This window comes from Rhincodon typus, chromosome 36, assembly GCF_021869965.1.
Source record: "Rhincodon typus isolate 14 chromosome 36, sRhiTyp1.1, whole genome shotgun sequence".
Taxonomy (NCBI): Eukaryota; Metazoa; Chordata; class Chondrichthyes; order Orectolobiformes; family Rhincodontidae; genus Rhincodon; species Rhincodon typus.
This window is the reverse complement of record NC_063367.1, coordinates 6,988,505-7,009,222: the sequence shown is the minus strand read 5'-3', so window position 1 is coordinate 7,009,222 and position 20,718 is coordinate 6,988,505. Positions and strand designations below refer to the sequence as shown.

Sequence of the window (20,718 nt, the reverse complement as noted above, 5' to 3'; positions counted from 1 at the left end):
AGGTGAATCAGATGTGTTGTAGTTACCTGAACAATTCATCGCCCCAAACTTCTAGATCTTCAGACCAAGTGATTTCAATTTGCATGCTGATTAGTTGTGCTTCTGGTCATTAACACAATGGAACTCCCAATCCTAATATGTAGTGCTAAGGGATGTACACACATACAAACAGCTTTGGACTGTGCTTATAGAGCAGCCCCCACATATATATGGACATATAGGTACACAGTACTCATTGATTGGATTTTCCTTTTGTGGTGAAGCCAACGTTCTTGCCATCTCATTGGGAAAGTTCATAAGGAACTGGCAATCTCAACAACATGGTATTCCCTTTCTCCCAACTGCAGTTTTAAAACTAGCACCAGATTGAGGGTCCACCTAACCTGCACATCTTTGGACTTATGTATGTGTCAATAATTAATTTCACCATTTATTGGTCTGGATTTGGAACCCACAAATTAGGCAGGCTGCGTCCCTCGCACACCCCGTAAGCAAATGCATTTCTGAAGAAGGGTCCAGACCCGAAACGTCAGCTTTCCTGCTCCTCTGATGCTGCTTGGCCTGCTGTGTTCATCCAGCTCTACACCTTGTTATCTCAGATTCTCCAGCATTGGCAGTTCCTACTATCTCTGACCAGATTGAGGGGATCTGCATGTATCCAGTAACAGTGATGTCATTCAAGCAACCACAGTGAAATATTGCCACAGTGAGCAAACCGGGAATCTAAAATATAGAATCCTAAAATGACAAAGTGGATTTCATGTCTCTTGGCAGGATGAGGTTGGTGGAACAAAATGGGAGTGGTTTGTTCTACTCCAACTGCCTCTTTGACCATCTGACACGTGTTTGGACAATGAGTATCTATTCAGCAGGAAGAAGGCCAATTAGGGTGTCAAAGGGGATCACCACACCCAGTCAGGAGTGTAGGCCAGGAAGTCATTCAGCAGAGGGATAATATCACAAGTAGGAAGTTGACTACAAAGGCAACATTGTCATACTTTAGATAACAAGGTGTAGAGCTGGAGGAACACAGCAGGCCAAGCAGCATCAGAGGAGCAGGAAGGCTGACGTTTCGGGTCTGGACCCTTGACATATTTTAGTTTGCATTTGCTTACGGGGTGTGTGAAGGAGGCAGCCTGCCTAATTTCTGGGTTCAAAATCCAGACCAATAAATGGCAAAATTGATTATTGACACATACAGAAGTTCAAAGATGTGCAGGTTAGGTGGATTGACTGTGCCAAATTGTGCGTAGCGTCCAGGGATGTGCAGGCTAGGTAGGTTAACCATGGGAAATGCAGATTTACAGGGATAGGGTGGGGTGCTGGATCTGGGTGGGATGCATTTTGGAGGGACCGTGCAGAGCCGATGGGCCGAATGGGTTCCTGCTGCTCTGTAGGGATTCTGCGATGGAGTTAGAAGCTAGGAAAACAAACTTTAATTTGTTTAATCCTTTTAAAATATATGTGGGATTTCTTGCCACAGTGGAGAAATTTGATTTGATTTATTTTTGCCACATGTGCCTAGGTACAGTGAAAAGTTTTGTGCGCAGTACAGACAGATCATACCATACAGAGTGCATTAGAGTAATAGAACTGAATGAGGTATACAAAGTTACGGCTGCAGAGAGTGGGCACATAAACGAGATTTGACATTCCACAGATGTAAAACCATGCTTTTGGAGCAAATAATATAGATTGGCAGGAATAATTCTGCCACTGAACCACATTTCAACGAACTATTATTGGTTTAATGTTTTCAAGGGTTTTTACAGCAAGACAAAAAGCGTAAGAGTGAGAGCTCTTAGTGATTTCATTAATTTCCTATTGACCTGGCAGAACAGTGTATGTCCTACAGAAGCTGAGGCTATTGAGAGTGACTAGAGCAGGGTCAGCGTGGCTGCCCTAAGCGCAAGGGATGTGGTTCAATTCCACCCTTGAGTGACTGTCTGTGTGGAGTTTGCACGTTTTTCCCTGTGTCTGCGTGGGTTTCCTCCCCCAGCCCAAAGATGTGCAGGTTAGGGTGGATTGGCCATGCTAAATGTGAGGTTACAGGGATTGGGTGGCGTGCTCTTTGGAAGGTTAGTGCAGACCCAGTGGGCTGAATGGCCTCTTTCTGCACTTTAGAGATTCTACAAATTTATTTATAACTTCATGTTCAGATTATGTGTTGATTCCATTTGCCTTCCATTTCAATGGTGGCGGTCTCAGCTTCATTGGTCATGTAAAATCCAGGCCATTCTATCGTTCTGAATCAGAAGTGGGTTTTTTGCTTGAATTTATCAACGGTATTGGTGCTCACCCTCGACTCTACCGCCTCAAACATTCACCAAATGCCCTTTGCCACCCTGTTGCTAATCCGAGATAACAAGGTGTAGAGCTGGATGAACATAGCAGGCCAGGCAGCATCAGAGGAGCAGGAAAGCTGACGTTTCAGGTCTAGACCCTTCTTCAGAAAAGGGTGGCAATCTGATTGGTTTTAGTTTCTACTTAACTGCAAATGAGCCATTTCCTAACAGAATGGTACTAACATTGTTGGTCAGAGTGTTTTGCATTATTGTCTGGGTTGATAAGTCCAGAAATCTTGAAAGCCAGCAATTTATCTGTACTTCCTCACAATGATATTTTTATATGGGCAATGTTTATTAGATTGACCTGTTTAAAAAAAAAAGGTTTGTTTAGGAAATGGTTTGAAGTACATAAAAAGTAAGGTTGTGATCAAACACGTTTTATTCTGTTCCAGCTCAAATTGAAATTATCCCATGCAAGATCTGTGGAGATAAATCATCAGGAATCCATTATGGTGTCATTACTTGTGAAGGCTGCAAGGTGAGTAATAGCCGGCTGTTTGGAGAACTTTGAGGGATTTGGGGAAATTGTCCTGAAAAAACATATTGTGGGTCAATGTTATAGAATGTCTTAATTTTATTTTTGTTAAATCACCTCAAAGAACGAATTATTTATGAAAGAATGCCAAGAGTAGGGTGGCACAGTGGCTCAGTGGTTAGCACTGCTACCTCACAGCACTTAGGGATATGGGTTTGATTCCACCCTTGGGTGACTGTCTGTACGGAGTTTGCGCATTCTACCTGTTTCTGTATGGTTTCCTCTGGATATTCTGGTTTCCTCCCACAGTCCAAAGACATGTAGGTGAGTTGGATTGGCCACGCTAAATTGTCCAGAGATGTGTGGGTTAGTCATGAGAACTGCAGGGTTACAGGGATGGGATGGGTCTGGGTGGGATGTTCTTTGGATGGTTGGTATGGGATGAATGGCCTGCTTCCACACTATAGGGATTCTATGAGTATTAAAGGCAGCACTATTGGAAATTTGTTTATGCAACATTTCATAGCCAAAGTCATTACATTGGCAATGTGATAAAACGCGAATGTGCACGCAGTAAGTTCCCACAAGCAGCAATGAGATAAATGGTCAGATAATCTGTTTAACAATGGGGGTTGGGAAGTAAATATTGACGGTGATGATGGATTTGAAAAAGTAGGAAAGCTTTTGCACAGTGATAGTGACCCTAGCTCTGAGCCAGGAAACCTGCAATACCATCTCCAAACAAGTTGATTAGGATAATATCTGGAATTGTGAAAGTGTTGACCTGATTGATGTTTTCAGAATTATTTTGCCTGCTTTGCAACATGATTGAGGGTGCAATTTAAAAACATCTATTAAAAGGTTTAAAAAAAATGAATTAACTCATGGAGTGCTTAGCAGTTGTTATTGAAGGAGGTAGCAGCAGAATTTTACAAACAATGGGTCATGTCTGATGAGACAACTGAAGTTGTGGTCAGGAAGTCATAGAGTCATAGAGCTGTACAGCATGGAAACAGACCCTTTGGTCCAACTTGTCCATGCCAAAGTGTTGCAAGTTGTTATTTATATATATTTCCACAAAACATTTGATTAAAATCTCTCATAGCAGACTATTAGCTAAACATGAAGTTCATGAAACTCAAGGCAGATTATCTTTCTGTTTATAACATTGACAATTTCTTGTGAACTGAATGTTTTAGATGATGAGGCAAAGGTGGAGCTAAGTTGCAGATCAGTCTTGACAACTTTGAATGGCCAAACAGGCAGGTACAATGTACCAATACTCCATGCAGGAGCAAACTACGGCAGATGCTGAAATCTGTACTGAAAACAAAAAGTGCTGGAGATCACAGTGGGTGAGGTAATATCCATGGAGAAAGAACAAGCTAACGTTTCAAATCTAGACTTGAAACATTAGCTTTCATTCTCTCCATGGATGCTGCCTGACCCAATATACAATTTTATTTTTACAAGGGAGATTCTTATTTGAGAAATGTTAAAGTTATGAGAATAAGGGCTAGGATTAGTCGAGGTTACTTATGGAGAAAGCACTTCCATAGATTAGGTGTATTGGCCTCTATAACATTCCATGAGCTGCATGAAGCACATAATTTCAAAACTTTTAAATCAAGGGTGTTTTGCTTAAAGTCACTCATTTAAAAGTTCCCACTTTCCTTTGTTACTTATTTTGTTCAGTTCAGATCAGTAATTCGATTCAAAATGACTAAAATATCATGAACGAATTCAAATTATCAGTACGGTACGTTTGCAATGTTTAGTGCTTTCTTTATATATACAATTAAGTGCAAATCACTTTTGTTCCATTAGGTCACAAACTGTTCAGGCATCGCTTATATCGGTGAAAACTCCAGTGTTCCTCAAGAGCACCACCATATACTCTCCCAGTTAGGCTCAGCAGCAAGGCAGAACTGTGCCTGATAAAGATGGGGAACCCATACCAAATATCTGCAGCTGTTAATCTCTCTGTCCTTAAAAACATAAAACACGGGCAGGTGTAGGCCATTCAGCCCTTTGAACCTGCTGCATCATTCAATATAATCATGGCTAATCATCCAACTCAGTAGCCTGTTCCTTGACACTGTACCCTTTGATCCCTTTACCACTGAGAACATTTCCATCTTGAAAATATTCAATCTTTTGGCCTCAACCTCTTTCTATTTGAGAGAATTCCACAGGCTCACCACTCTCTGGGTCAAGACACTCCTCCTCATCTCAGTCTTTTTTGGCCGACCGTGTATCCTTAGACTGTGATCCCGGTCCTGGACTCCCCAGTCTTTGGGAACATCCCTCCTGCATTTACCCTGTCCAGTCATAGAGTCATAGAGAACTACAGCATGGAAACAGACCCTTCAGCCCAACTTGTCCATGCCGACGAGATCTCCTAAATTAATCTAGTCCCATCTGGCCCATACCCCTCTAAATCCTTCCTACTCATCTACCCATCCAGTTGCCTTTTAAATGTAATTGTACCAGCCTCCACCACTTCCTCTGGCAGTTCATTCCATACACACACCACCCTCTGTGTGGAAAAGTTACCCCTTAGGTGCCTTTTAAATCTTTCCCCTCTCACCTTAAACCTATGCCCTCTACCTTTGGATACGCCCACCCAGGAGAAAAGACCTTGACTATTCACCCTATCCATGCCCCTCATGATTTTATAAATCTCTTTAAGGTCACCCCTCAATCTCCAACACTCCAGGGAAAATAGCCACAGCCTATCTGGCCTCTCCCTACAGCTCATGGCAACATCCTTGTAAATCTTTCCTGAACCCTTTCAAGTTTCCCAACATCTTTCCTGTTAGAACCCTAATAGGTTTCTGTGTGATTCCCCCCTCTAAACTCCAGTGAATATCGCCCAAACCTTCTGTAAGATCAGTTCACCCAGCGTTTGCCAAAAAGAGGTTGCTCGATAGGTCAGGAAAACAAAATTATTTTTCCAGCTCAACTGCAGTGAGCATGGATTGCAAAAAGATCATACACAGTCAGTTTGTAATTGGGACAATTAAATAAATCCTGAAGTCAGAAAGAATAGTGACCTGCCAATGCAGTTCTCTTCAATTGCTCATTCTCGTTTGATATGCAATATATTTTGGGCACGAGATCAATTTGTCACTGATATATTTGTACTGAGAGTTCATCTCTGGTTCAAGAATGGAGTGTAGGCAAAAGGAGATTCAAACGCTTTCAACAAGTGCTTAACAGTGATTATACTTCCCTGTAGACTGGGAGAACACATCTTGCTTTGACTGGGACAGCTTTCATTGTGAGATTGAAACTGGAAACCACTCCAACATAATCCACTCGAGTGGAATATTAATGAATTCCCATAGAAACCCAAGATAAATATTCAAGAGGGAGATCAGATACACTGGCCAGATGAGGTTCTGGAGCTAGACTGCGTGAATAATACTCTAATTTAGTTTTTAAAAAAATCACGTTTCAACTCAGTTGCCGCTCATTTGTCTTGTTTGTTAAACCACACTTCCCTGATCTTTGTTAAAGTGATTTTAAAGTAAAGTTTGCAAAACCAGTTTAACTGTAGTGCTTACACGAACTGTGAGCACTGTTTTGCAAGGCTTGATGCCAAAATCAGTTCCATTAGAAATCAGTCACTACAGTATGGAATTTCTAGGCTAGTATGAACCATGATTGGGCAACTGACTTACTTGCTCTCTTTAGTTAACCTCTGTATGCTTCCAAACGCAACCATTTTTAATGAACACTAATTGAAAAGACACTGTTTCTGAACTTAGTGGGAGAGAATTTGTTTCTTATATTATCATAGGCTCACAGAGGTAGAATGCAGGAGGCTATTTGGCCCATAGGCCTGCGCTGGCTGTCTCCAAGAGCAGCTTGATGAATGCCATTCTCCTGTCTTTTCCTCCAGAGGCCTGCAAATGTTTTCCCTTCAGGGAATTTTCCAGTCCCCCGTTTGAAAGCCACAATTATAACTTCCTCGACCTCACTCTCTGAGAGTGAATTCTCCGTCCATAACTATCTGATGTGTAGAAAACAAGCTTTTGTTCCAGGAAAGGGAATGAGAAATGTCAGATCAGCCGTAATCATATTGAATGGCAGAGCAGACTCAAGAGGTCGAATGATCTGTTCCTGTTCCTATTTCTTATGTTGCCAATGTTTCTTTTCCCTGCCACCTTAGCCTGATGCCCTCTGGTTCTTGATCCTTCCATTGTTGAAAATAGATCTTCCCTACTGATGCTGCCCAGACTCCACATGTTTTTGAACACTTCCTTCAAATTTCCACTCTCTTCTCTACTTTCTATGTAGAGCAGCCCCAGCTTCTCCATTCTGTCCTCGGAAATGAAGTCCCTCATCCCTGGAAGCAGTCTTGTGAATCACAAAACCCACTACAGTAGAGGCCATTTGACTCTGCACTGACCCTCCACAGAGCATCCCAACCAAATCCCTACCATATCCCATAACCCCACATTAACTATGATTAATCCACCTAGCCGGCATATCCTTGAGCACTATGGGGCATTTTAGCAAGACCAATCCCCCTAACCTGCCCATCGTTGGACTGTGGGAGGAAACCGGAGCACCCAGAGGAAACCCACACAGACACTGGGAGAATGTGCAAACTCCACACAGACAGTCACCCGAGGGTGGAATTGAACCCGGGTTCCTGGTGCTGTGAGGCAGCAGTGCTAACCACTGAACCTATTTCTTATTTATTTATTTTTCTTTTATTTATTCATGGGATCAGGGCATCACTGACTAGGCAGCATTTATTGCCCATCCCTAATTGCCCAGAGGGCAGTTCAGAGTCAACCACATTGCTGAGGGTATGGAGTCACATGTAGGCCAGACCAGGTAAGGATGGCAGTTTCCTTCCCTAAAGGGCATTAGTGAACCAGATGGGTTTTTCCGACAATCGATAATGGATTCACGGTCATCATTAGATTCTAAATTCCAGATATTTTTATTGAATTCAAATTCCACCATTTGCCGCGCAGGATTTGAACCCAGGTCCCCAGAACGTTACCTGGGTCTCTGGGTTAACAGTCCAGCGATAATACCACTAGGCCGTCGCCTCCCTCTAGGCCATTCAGCCCTCATTCCCCCTTCAAAAATTTCAATTGCCCATCTCCATTGCCTCCTGAGACAGCAAGTCACAAATTCACACAACCTTCTGAGATGAAAAAGAATCTCCTTACTTCTGTCCTGAAAGGATGTCCCCTACTTTTAAACCAGTGCTCCTAGTTACAGAGTCATAGTCATCTAACACGGAAACAGACTCTTCGGTCCAACCAGTCCGTGCCAACCATAATCCCAAACTAAATAGGTCCCACCTGCCTGCGCTCAGCCGATAACCTGTCAAACATTTCTTATTCACTTATCCAAATCTTTTAAACATTGTATCTGTATCCGCATTCACCGCTTCCTCTGGAAGTTCATTCTACACATGAAGCACTCTCTGTGTTAAAATGTTGCCCTTCATGTCTTTTTTAAATCTTTCTCCTCTCACCTTAAAAATATGCCGGTTAGTCTTTAAATTCCTCATCCTGGGGAAAAGACACCTGCTATTTATCTTATCTATACACCACATGATTTTCCAAACCTCTATAAGGTCACCCCATCAACCTCCTATGCTCCAATGAAAAAAGTCCCAACCTTTCCTTATAACTCAAACCCTCAATTCCCAGCAACATTGTGGTAACTCTTTTCTAAACCCTGTCCAGTTTAATAATATCTTTCCTATAACAGGGTGACCAGAGCTGGACGCAATACTCCAGAAGAGACCTCACCAATGTCACTTTCAAATATTTGTTCAGCTCTCTTTTGAGATGTCCTAAAGTTGTTCGAGCCTTCCATTTTAACAGTGCCAATCCAGCCTCGTGCAGGTGTTTGGCATGTGCTGGATCTGTCGGTGTGCCGAGAGGGACCATGTGGACCTGCAGCATTCACTGAGCTCCCAATCAGCACTAGTTCCGAGAGGTCAGTGTTAGTGCAGCTTTATCTGTTAATATTGCCATAGGGAACAAACCAAAGTAGGGCTTCCCGAAGCGGGGGACAAGGACCATGAGCTGAAACTTTGGGGTCTTAGAAACATAGAGAGCAGGAGCAGGCCATTCGGCCCTTCAAGCCTGCTCCACCATTCGATATGATCATAGCTGATCATCCAACTCAATCCCTTGTTCCCACTTACTGCCCATATCCTTTGATCCCTTCAGCCCTAAGAACTATATCTAACTCCTTCTTGAAAACATTCAATGTTTTGACCTGAACCGCTTTCTGTGGCAGAGGATTCCACAGGTTCACCACCGTCTGGGTGAAGACATTTCTCCTCATTTCAGCCCTAAATGGCTTAACCCTGTGTCCTCAGACTTTGATCCCTGGACTCCAGGCTATTGGGATTATCCCCTTCCGCACTAATGTGATCTGAGCTCTGATGCAGTCACGGGATCCATGATTGAGTTACATCAGCTGTTCTCCCGCTCAAACAGGACCCTGTCGCTGTAGTCCTCACCCAAACCACTCGCACAGTGGCGGATCACGACAGTTTTTAAACCTTGAGATGGGGCTCACAGTGAGAAAAGGTTTGGGAGGTGCTGAACTAAAGAAGGAAGCTTTCGCTTTCCAAAACACATAACAACCAATGAAATTGGGTGGCATGGTGGCTCGTTGGTTAGCACTGTTGTCTCACAGCGCCAGGGACCCAGGTTCGATTCCACCCTCAGGCATGCAGGTGAGGTGGATTGGCCGTGCTATATTGCCCATAGTGCCCAGGGATGTGGAGGCTGGGTGGGTTAGTCATGGGAAAGGCATGGTTACAGAGGATAAGGTTAGGAGAGCATGGGTCAGGGTGGGATGCTCTTTGGAGGGTCTGTGCAGTCCTGCTGGGCCGAATGGCCTGCTTCTGCATTGTAGGGATTCTATGATAACTCATCTTAAAATATAGTGACCGTCGTAACACAGCATGTTCATGCTGTGGAGGTGCTATTGGACTGGGGTGGACAAGGTCTGAAGTCGCACGACACTAGGTTATAGTCGAACAGGTTTGTTTGAAATCACAAGTTTTCGGAGCGCTGCCCTTTCATCAGGTAAACACTTTGCCTGATGAACGAGCAGCACTCTAAAAGCTTGTGATTTCAAATAAACCTGTTGGACTATAACCTGGCGTCTTGTGACTTCAGACCTTGAATGATATTGATCGAGAATCAAATTTTGTCCAGGGCACCTGGAGAGAATTCCCCTGTTCTTCTTACAACGGCACCTTCTCGCTATATCTAATGGTGTTGCACCCCCTCAGTGCTGCAGTAGAGTGTCAGATTGTGTTCGGCTCTCTAGAGAGTGGTGACCAGATCTACAGTCTTTTTACTCCAGAGTACTGCCCAAGGCTGACAACTGAAAAGTAAAAATAAAACAAATGGAAAAAGCAGATTCAAATCAGGTACGGACAAGAGCTGTTGCACTCAAGGACTGCATGCTGATAGGTGAAAGTGGGGAGGGTAAGGTCAATTAGAATTCGAATTGGTTTATTGTCACGCATACAAGTTACAAAAGAACAGCAGTACAGTGAAAAGTGTACAATGTCGCCAACTCATGGCTCTATCTTAGGTACAAAAAACACAGAGAAAATAAAGAAAAGTGTTACACCGTGTATCAGATATACATAGTATAAGTTAGGAAAATAAGAAATAAAACTAAAAAGGTAGAGGTAGAGATAACGCAGTGTGGAGCTGGAGGAACACAGCAGGCCAGGCAGCATCAGGGGAGCAGGAAAGCTGATGTTTCAGGTCGGGACCCTTCTTCATAGGACCCTCTTTCTGAAGAAGGGTCCCGACCCGAAATGTCAACGTCCCTGCTCCACTGATGCTACCTGGCCTGCTGTATTCCTCCAGCTCCACGCTGTGTTATCTCTGCCTCCAGCATCTGCAGTTCTTACTATCTCTAAGGTAGGGATAGAGTTGTCAGGAGTGCATCTGCTCAGACACTCCGATTGGCAGGCTAGAGAAATTAGCTCTGAGGGAGTGACAACAGCTTCTTCGTTCTTCGTCCCATCATTACTTCACTGTTCATTACTGTCTCAGGGAGGAAGGTTGTGCAATGCCCTGATATTGTTGTTACTCTATCAACACAGGATTTAATACAAACAGAAGGATTTAGTGAGGCATGCCGTTAAAGATGATGGATGATAAATCACTCCACTGTACTAAGAATAAAGCAGCCCCTCTTGTCACAAGCTATTCTCCTGCAAATGCACGCGTGCCACGTTGTAAGAAAAAGTTTGGCAGCTGTCAGCTGCCTTTCTCCTAATTAAACAGCCAATGACTAACTAATTAAAACATATGGGCCTATTGGGGCAGATCTGTATGATAATTAGCTGTTAGTGTCAATTAATTTAGCTAATATTATCAGTCATCCAAACAAAGTCAAATTTGAACCCATCGTTTTTATTTGTAATCAGAGCTCTCTGTTTTCACCGCAATCTGGTGCCAAGTCTACTGGCCTATATTGTGATGTGGAGGTGCCAGTGTTGGACTGGTGTGGGAAATGTTGGAAGCCACACGACATAGCCTAATAGGTTTATTTAAAATCACAAGTTTTCACAACGTTCCGAAAGCCTGTGATTTTAAATAAATCTGTTTGATTATAACCTGGTCCCGTGTGACTTATGACTTGGCCCACATTATAGGATCCCTACATTGCGAAACCAGGCTGTTCAGCCCATTGAGTCCACACCACCCCTCCGAAGAGCATCCCACCTAGATTCACCCCCTACCCTATCCCTGTAACCCTGCATTTCCCACAGTTAACCCACCTAACCTGCACATCCCCAGTCACTATGGACAATTTAGCATGGCCAATCCACCTAACCCTGCACATCTTCGGACTATGGGAGGAAACCCATGCAGACACAGGGAGAATGTGTAAACTCCACACAAGTGGTCACCTGAGGGTGGAATTGAAGCTGGGTCCCTGGCACTGTGAGGCAGCAGCGCTAACCACTGAGCCACCCTGCCACAATCGAATATGTGATTTTGCTCACAGAATTAGGGAACGACCAGAGCTCGTTTACACTTGTCACGTTATTGATTCTTGTCAGGCAGTGCTACTTTTTGAATTTTTTGACCAGACATTGGTTCACAGTTTAACTTAGACCAAGAGAAGGAACGGGGATGAGCACTAGGCTGGTTGTATAGATCCTGATACAGACTGTAAATTATTGTGAAAATGCTATTCCTTTCCACATCCTGTGCCTGCCTTTATCTAACTCTTGTATCAGAGATAGTAGGAACTGCAGATGCTGGAAAATCTGAGATAACAAGGTGTAGAGCTGGATGAACACAGCAGGCCAGGCAGCATCATAGGAGCAAGAAGGCCGATGTTTCGGGCCGAGACCTCAGAAGACTCATACTGGACTTGAAATGTTAACTTGATTTCTGTCTCCACAGATGCTGCCAAACCTCCTGAGTTTCTCCATTCCTTTCTGTTTTATTTTCTGTTCTCCAGCATCCCCAGTACTTTGCTTTTCTATGTTTGGTCTCTCTGGCTATAAAAAGGCACAATATGGTACAAACCTCCGCTTTTGATATTTTGGGGATTGAATAGTGGGTTTTATTATGCTTATTTGGAAAAACTGCCTCCAGTCCTCCCCTTGAAATGGCTTACCTTTCATTTTAAGGACTGGCCCTCTTGTTCTGGACTCCGCCCCTGCTACAGAAAATAGTTTCCCTCTTGATTTTGATCCAACGATAGTGAAGGAACGGTGATATAGCGCCAAGTCAGGATGAGGCGTGATGGAGAATTTGCTGGTGGCGGTGTTCCAGTACATCTGCTGCCCTTGTTCTTCTAGATGGTAGAGGTTATAGGTTTGGAGGATCCTGTTGAAAGATGGTTGGTGAGATCCTGCAGTGTATATAGTACACATTTCAGTCATTTCTGGTCAGTGGTGGAAGGAGTGAATGTCCAAGTTGGTTAGTAGGATGCTGGTGATGTGGACTGCTTTTTCTAAAGTAGCGTTGAGCCTCTTGAGTGTTGGAAGAGCAACACTGATCCAGGTGAGTGGAGAGTATTCCATCAGAGTCTTGTGCCTTTTAAATGGTGAATAGGCTTTCACAAGTCAGAAGGTGAGTCACACTCCTCAGAATTTTCTTCCCTTCATCTGATGAAGGAAGGCTGGTGATTTTAAAAAGACGTGTTGGACTATAACCTGGTGTCGTGTGACTTTTGACTTTGTCCATCCCAGTCCAACACCGACATCTGAATTCCCAGGTTCTCATCTGCTAGTTTATAGGCATTGCTGGCGAGACTAGTATTTATTGCCTATCCTGATTGCCCTTGAGAACATGGTGATCTTGAACTCCTGCAGTCCAAATTGTGTACCTACATCCCTGATGCTGTGAGGGATTTAGACCCAATGACACCGAAGGAACGTTGATACAGCGCCAAGTCAGGATGGTTTGTAGCATGGGGGAGAAATTGCAACTGGTGATTTTCCAACACACCCACAAATGTCTAGGTGGTAGAATTCGCAGGATTGGAAGGTGTTGTTGGAGGAGCCTTGGTGAGTTGTTGTAGTGCATTCTATAGGCAGTACACACTGCTGTTGGTGTGGTGCCAATAAATTGGGCTTGTTTACCCTGGATGGTATTGAGCTTCTTGAACGTTATTGGAGCTGCACCCATCTGGGAGTATTCCTTTGCACTCCCGGAGTGTGCCTTGTAGATGATGGACAGGATTTGGGGCAACAGGAATTGAGTTAATTGCTGCAGGATTCCTACCCTCTGAACTGCACTTGTAGCCACAGTAATTATATCATGTCGGGGTCATCATTTGGGGTGGCACAGTGGCTCAGTGGTTAGCACTGCTGCCTCACAGCACCAGGTTCGATTCCACCCTTGGGTGACTGTGTGGAGTTTGCACATTCTCCCTGTGTCTGCGTGGGTTTCCTCTGGGTGCTCCAGTTTCCTCCCACAGTCCAAAGATGTGCACGCTAGATGGATTGGCAATGGGAAATTGCCCCGTAGTGTTCAGGGATGTGTAGGTTAGGTGAGTTGTAGGGGGATGGGTCTGGGTGGGATGCTCTGGGAGTCAGTGTGGACTTGTTGGGCCGAAGGGCCTGTTTCCACACTGCAGGGATTCCATGATAAACAGTCCAGTTCAGATTCTGGTCAATGGTAACCCCTAGGATGTTGATAGTGGGAGACACAGCAATAATAGTGACAGTGAATGTTAAGGGGTTGGTTATGATGCTGTAGATTGTGCAATCAATCTCTTCTGACCTTATAATGGACGGAAGGTCATTGATGAAGCAACTGAAGATGGTTGAGCCTAGGACACAGCAATATTCCATTTATTTCAGTTTTGCCAGGATTCTTTGATGCCACTCTTAGTGATGGGTAGCCTCTCCTCTGGAGTTCAGCACTTTTGAACTCATTTGGACTAAAATTGTAATGAGGTCAGGAATGAAGCAGCCCTGACAGAATGCAGTTTGAGTTTAGTGAGCAGGTTATTGGTGTATAAGTGCTACTTGATAGCACTGTCAATGACAACCTTCCATCACTTCACTGGTGGTCGAGAGAAGGCTGGTGGGATGTTAATTGCAGGATTCGATTTGTCCTATTTATTGTGTACAGGACAGGGTATTTTTCCATGTTGTTGTTGTTGTACAGGAATGTTTTGGTTCGAGGTGTTGTCAGTTCCAGAGCACAAGTTTTCAGTCGTGTAATCCAGGATGTTGTCTGTGCCCATCGCTTTTGCAATATCCAGTGTCTTCAGTTGGTCCTTCATCTCATGTGGAATGAATCAAATTGGCATCTGTGATGTTAGAGATGTCAAGAGTAGGGCAAAATACATCTGCACTTTTGCCTGCAGATGATTGCAAATTCTGCAGCTTTGTGTTTTACAAACCTGTGGTGGGGTGAGACCCTTAAGTGGGTACTAATTGCCTACTTGGGGCTTTAACTTGCAGCAGGCTTTCCATGAGCCTTTCCTGTCAGATCGTAAACAAAGCAGAGGCCAGTAGGTGGCATGGTCTCCACCTGGCATGTCCTGCTTGATTGACTCTGACCCTGACTCTGACCCTAACCCTAACCCTGACTCTAATCCTAACCTAACCCTAACCCTAAAACAAACTCTAACTCTAACCCTAACCCTAACCCTGACTCTAATCCTAACCTAACCCTAACCCTAACCTAAAATGAACTCTAAAACTCTAACCCTATCCCTAGCTCTGACTCTAATCCTAACCTAACCCTAAAAAAAACTCTAACCCTTATCCTAACTCTAATCCTAACCTAACCCAAACCCTAAAACAAACTCTAACCTTAACCCTAACTGTAACCCTAACCCTTAACCTAACCCTAACCCCAACCATAACCCTAACTCTAACCCTAACCATCTTGCTTTGACAGAGGACATTAAGTTCTCCAACTTTGTGTGTATGTGGTTCTTTGTAACATCCTACTCTCATTCACACAATATGTTGTAGTCCATCAGTGTCATCCTCATAGTTGGAGGCACTGCTCTCTATGCTTTGTCCATATCAGTGATAAAGAGGTGCAAGGTTTTGGCCCCTGTACAGAACCCAAGGGAATGCAACTTGCTGTACCCCATCAGTCAGAGCCTAATCTTTTTATCATCACTGTCTCTCTTCTGCCTCTCTCAGCTCTTAAGTTGTGTCGCAAGGTTGTCTACAAGAACTTGCATTTTTATTTTTGACATTTTTTGTATGCTTTCTTGAGGAAGGATGTAATTGCATTGGATACAGTCCAGGGGAGGTTCACTAGATTAATTCCAGAGATGAAAGGCTTGGGTCATGAGGAGAAATAGAGCAGTTTAGGCCTATACTCTTTGGAGTTTTGAAGAATGAGAGGAGATCTAATTGAGTACATTAAAATACTAAAGGGGATTGACAAAGTAGATGTAAAGAGGATGTTTCCCTTTGTGGGGTAATCTAGAACAACGGGGTCATAGTTTTAGGGTAAGGGGATGACAGATTTAAACAGAGATCAGGAGGAATTACTTCTATCAAAGGGTCATGAAGCTGTGGAATTCAGAGTGTAGCAGATGCTGGTACACTGGATGAACTTAAGAAGGAGTTAGACAGATTTTTGATTAGTAATGGGTTAATGAGTTATGGAGAGTGGACAGGAAAGTGGAGTTGAGGCTGTTGTGAGATCAACCATGCTTGTATTAAATGGCAGTGGGGCTGAATGGCCTACTCCTGTTCCTCATTCTTATGTTCTAATTTGATTAAACGCCTTGTGATAGACCAAGTATCAAACATTCAGAGACTCTGTCCTGTCGCCATGTTAGCAACCTCCTCAAAACATTAAACTAAGTTTGTCAGACGTGACCTGGTGCTTCAGATATCCATGCTGCATCTTTCATATCACTTGTTAGTGATCAGGCAAGCAAGAAACCAAGTTAACATTTCAGGTTGATTCATCTTCAGCAGAACTCCATGGCAAATTGTTAACTGCTCAGGCTTTCCAATAGAGAGAGTGGATTCAGCACAAGATTATATTAGCTTAAAGTTAGGCTAAATTAAGTTAGATTAACTTAGGTTGTTAACTGCACACACAAATAAAAGAATGATGATGTTTGAAGTAGCTACGCCATTAAGTGGTGACAATATGATGAACACTGCATATTATTTCAGACTACTTCAGACAAGTCTTTACAAAGATGTTCCCAGGGCTGGAGGGTTTGAACTATAGGGAGAGGCTGAATAGGCTGGGGTTATTTTGCCTGGAGTGTCAGAGGTTGAGGGATGACGTTATAGAAGTTTTTAAAATCATGAGGGGCATAGATAGGGTGAATAGCCAAGGTCTTTTCCCCAGGACAGGGGAGTTCAAAACTAGAGGGCATAGGTTTAAGGTGAGAGAGGAAAGATTTGAAAGGGACCTGAGGGGTAACTTTTTCACGCAGAGGGTGGTGTGTGTATGGAATGAGCTGCCAGAGGAAGTGGTGGAGGCTGGTACAATTACAGCATTTAAAAGGCATCTGGATGGATAAATGAATAGGAAGGGTTTAGAGGGATAAGGGCCAAATGCTGGCAAATGGGACTCGATTAATTTAGGATATCTGGTCGGCATGGACGAGATGGACCGAAGGATCGGTTTCTGTGCTGTACAACTCTATGACTCTAAGTTGAACCACATTGAAATTGAGTGAAAATAAATTTAAACTGACGTGGGGAATATTTTGTCTGAAAACAACAAATGCTGCAGATCACAGCAGGTCAGGCAGCATCCATAGAGAGACAGCAAGCTAACGTTTTGAGTCGAGATGACTCTTCATCAGAGCTGATGTGAAGTGTGGAGGGGACAGCAGTTGGAGGGGTGGTGCTGGGTGTAGAGTGCTGGTGGAGAAAAGATGTTGATAGTTCAGATTAAGTGATAGCAATGTGAGAATGGCAGCAAAATGGTGTGTCTACCTGCCAGACCTGAAAGGACAGTAGCTGAGGTGGGGGGAGGGGAGGACATGATAACAAGCTGAAAGAAAGGAATGATTCACAATTTGAAGGTATTGAACTCAATATTAAGTCCAGAAAGCTGTAAAGTGCCTTGTCTGAAGATGAGATGTTGTTCCTCCAGTTTGCACTGTGATTCTCTGGAACACTGCAGCATGCTGAGGACAGACCAATGGGCCTGTGAGCAGGGCACTGTGTTAAAATGACCAGCAATGGGAAAGGCAGGGTCATGCTTGTGCATGGACCTGACGTGTTCCGCAAAGCGGTAACTGAGTCTGCGTTTGGTTTCTCCAATGTAGAGAAGGCCACATTAGGTGCAGCAAATACAATACGCAAGATTGGAGCAGGTACAGGTGAAATGTTGCTTCACCTGGAGAGGCCCTTGGATGATGTGCAGGGAGGAGGTGAAGGGGCAGATATTACACCTTCTGCGGTTACATGGGAAGGTGCTGTGGAGAAGGGGATGGGGGGGTGGTATTGGTGGTTGTGGAATAGACTAGAGTGTCCCGGAGTGAATGACCCCTGCAATATGCGGACGGGTGAGTGAGGGGAAGATGTGTTTGTTGGTGGCGTTCTTTGTTTAATGAGCGAAAAAAAACAGTATGGGATAATTTACCAAGAAAAGGTGATGCATTAATCTGAAATAAGACCATAAGACATAGGGGCAGCAGTAGACCATTCAGCCCATCATGTCTGCTCACCATTCAATTAGATCATGGTTGATCTGATAACCCTCCACTCCGCTTTCTTGTGTTTACCTCATGACCCTTGAATCCCTTCCTGATTAAAAAATCTGTCTCTCTCAGCCTTGAATATACTTAATGACCCAACCTCGATAGCCCTCTCTGGTAAAGAATTCCACAGATTCACTCCCTCTGAGAAAAGAAATTCAACCTCATGTGCTCTGTCTTCAGTGTGCAGCCTATTGTTCTGAGATTATACTCTCTGGTCTGAGACTCTCCTATAAGGGGGAACAGCTTCTCAAATAGATATTATGATTGGAGAATTGCCAGTAGGATCAGTTCTGCTTTGAAGGGTTGAATTGCCTTTTCTCTGAATGACTGTTCTCATAAAGTCCCTACTGTGTGGGCCATTCAGCCCATTGAGTCTACACCAACCCTCCAAAGAGCATCCTACCCAGACCCACACCCCTACCCTATCCCTGTAATCCTGCATTTCCCATGGCTAACCCTAATAGCCTGCTCATCCCTGGACACGATGGGGCAATTTAGCATGGCCAATCCACACAACATGCACATCTTTGGACTGTGGGAGGAAACTGGAGCACCTGGAGGAAACCCACGCAGACACAGGGAGAATGTGCAAACTCCACACAGACAGTCACCCGAGGGTGGAATTGAACATGGGTCCCTACTGCTGTGAGGCAGCAGTGCTAACCACTGAGCCACTGTGCCGCCCCTAGTAGTCTCATAGTCTCGTCGTAATGACTATACCTAACAAAGCGTAGAAACTGGGCTTAGTTTATCAAGAAGGGTGAGGCTGGATTTTAGTGTGAGATCGTGTCTGATGTGAATATTTTATTTGTACTGAAGGGGTTCTTTAGGAGAAGCCAACAGAGCAATGCGACATACTCTTGCCCTCGGCAAAAGAACTGCCTCATCGACCGAACAAGCAGGAATCGATGTCAGCACTGCCGGTTACAGAAGTGTTTGACAGTGGGAATGTCTCGAGATGGTAAGCTGCCTACAGTCACTCTGCTTTATCCAGCCTGTGCCTCTCCTGTACTGACAGGGTCTCATGTATGTGAACTAAAACGGTTGCTTCAACACATGAGCCACATTTTCCACCGAGTGTTAAATGTCACGGTAACAAAACACTGGTAAGCAAGGCCAAAGCAAACACTGTAAAATCCTGCGGACTCTGGGAATCTGAAACAAATACAGAGAACACTGGAGAAACTCAGCAGGTCTGGCAGCATCTGTGGAAAGAGAAACAGAGCTAGCATGTTGAGTCATCTTCAGAACTGCAAGAGGCAGAGAGGGCGAGTGCATAAGACCACAGAATCGACAATTATGACACATTTTGTCCATAATTATTCAACTTGTTTTAATTCTGAAATGGACTATGCAACTGAAAAACATGCTTCTTGATACCTCATGAAAGGTCAATACTAAGAACTGCTTAAGTGTGGAGCAAAGGAGCAGAGAAGGCAATATTAGTCCTGAACACATATTTAATATGCCTGAGTTATTTAAAAGGATAATGAGAGCTCTTGAAGCACGGTAGCGTCCTTGCCTCTGGACCAGGAGATTTGAGATCAATCCAACCTATTTGGAAGTCTGTAATAATATCTCTGAACAGGTTGGTTAGGACAATATCTATAAAAGGATAGTGTAATGGCTAGGACAGCTGTTGAAAATGACACAAACACAATGTGAATCCACAAAAACCGGTTTGCAAAAGTATTATCATAATTCTTCAGGTTTTATTGATCGCATTTTGATCCTGAAGAAAATCTTTAGAGGTAATATTGTTTAAGCGTTACATTTTAAAATCAGTTAAAATTGCAGACTATAAGGAGCTATGGTATGTTAGCGTTAGTCCCACAGGACAAGGAGAGCATGGAGTCCTTTAATGTAGGAGAGGCTACTGTGATGCAGCTACTAAATGGTTCTCGGCTGGCCAGGAAACTCAGCCAATCTTACTGCCCGACATAAGCACATTAGAAGGATTTCAGGTTTAATAATCAAACCACGTGGCTGCATTGTGACCCAGCTTCGATGATCATCAGGTCCGGAGGTAAGACTTGAATCTAGACCAACTGGGCCAGAGGTAGGGATCCTACCCACAAAACTTCCTCCAGATCGCAGTAACCAATACAGGGGCTGTGCTGTTTCCCGGGATAGGCACTGATGATGTATATTCAAGCTTTGCCAGGCCGTTTCTGAAATGTTGTGGTTCACAATCTGCTTCAAAGGAAGCATCGACAATAGGACCAGGTGAAATAACTCCACACAGGCTGGTATCCTGTCACCAGGTCACCTTTTATTTACATGTGCATTGAACATGACACTGACCCAGCTAGCTCAGAGCCAACTCCTAGAGTGAGCAGAACCCCTGACACTCCTGTTTATATCTGTCAGCCAGGGCTCCCTGATCGGACCAGATTAACGGCCCCAATCAGTGAACTCATATTCTGTCATGTCCAGCTGGCTGACCTCATGAGAATCGCTGCATGGGTGTAGGCCATTCAGCCCTTCGAGCCTGCTCCACCATTGGCTGATATCCAGAGATAGTAGGAACTGCAGATGCTGGACAATCTGAGATAACAAGATGTAGAGCTGGATGAACACAGCAGGCCAAGCAGCATCAGAGGAGCAGGAAGGCTGACATTTCGGGCCTAGACCCTTCTTCAGAAGGGTCATTTCTGAAGAAGGGTCTAGGCCCGAAACGTCAGCTTTCCTGCTCCTCTG

General features: G+C 44.1%; 1 protein-coding gene across 1 annotated transcript in view; it reads left to right on the top strand.

Moving 5' to 3' along the window:
• roraa (RAR-related orphan receptor A, paralog a) overlaps window positions 1–20,718 on the top strand; it is a 147,495-nt gene that overhangs the window by 85,068 nt on the left and 41,709 nt on the right. The window contains exons 2-3 of the mRNA XM_048617284.1: window positions 2,741–2,826; window positions 18,838–18,979. Of these exons, the coding sequence (XP_048473241.1) occupies window positions 2,741–2,826; window positions 18,838–18,979 (228 nt within the window). The remainder of the gene's footprint in view (window positions 1–2,740; window positions 2,827–18,837; window positions 18,980–20,718) is intronic.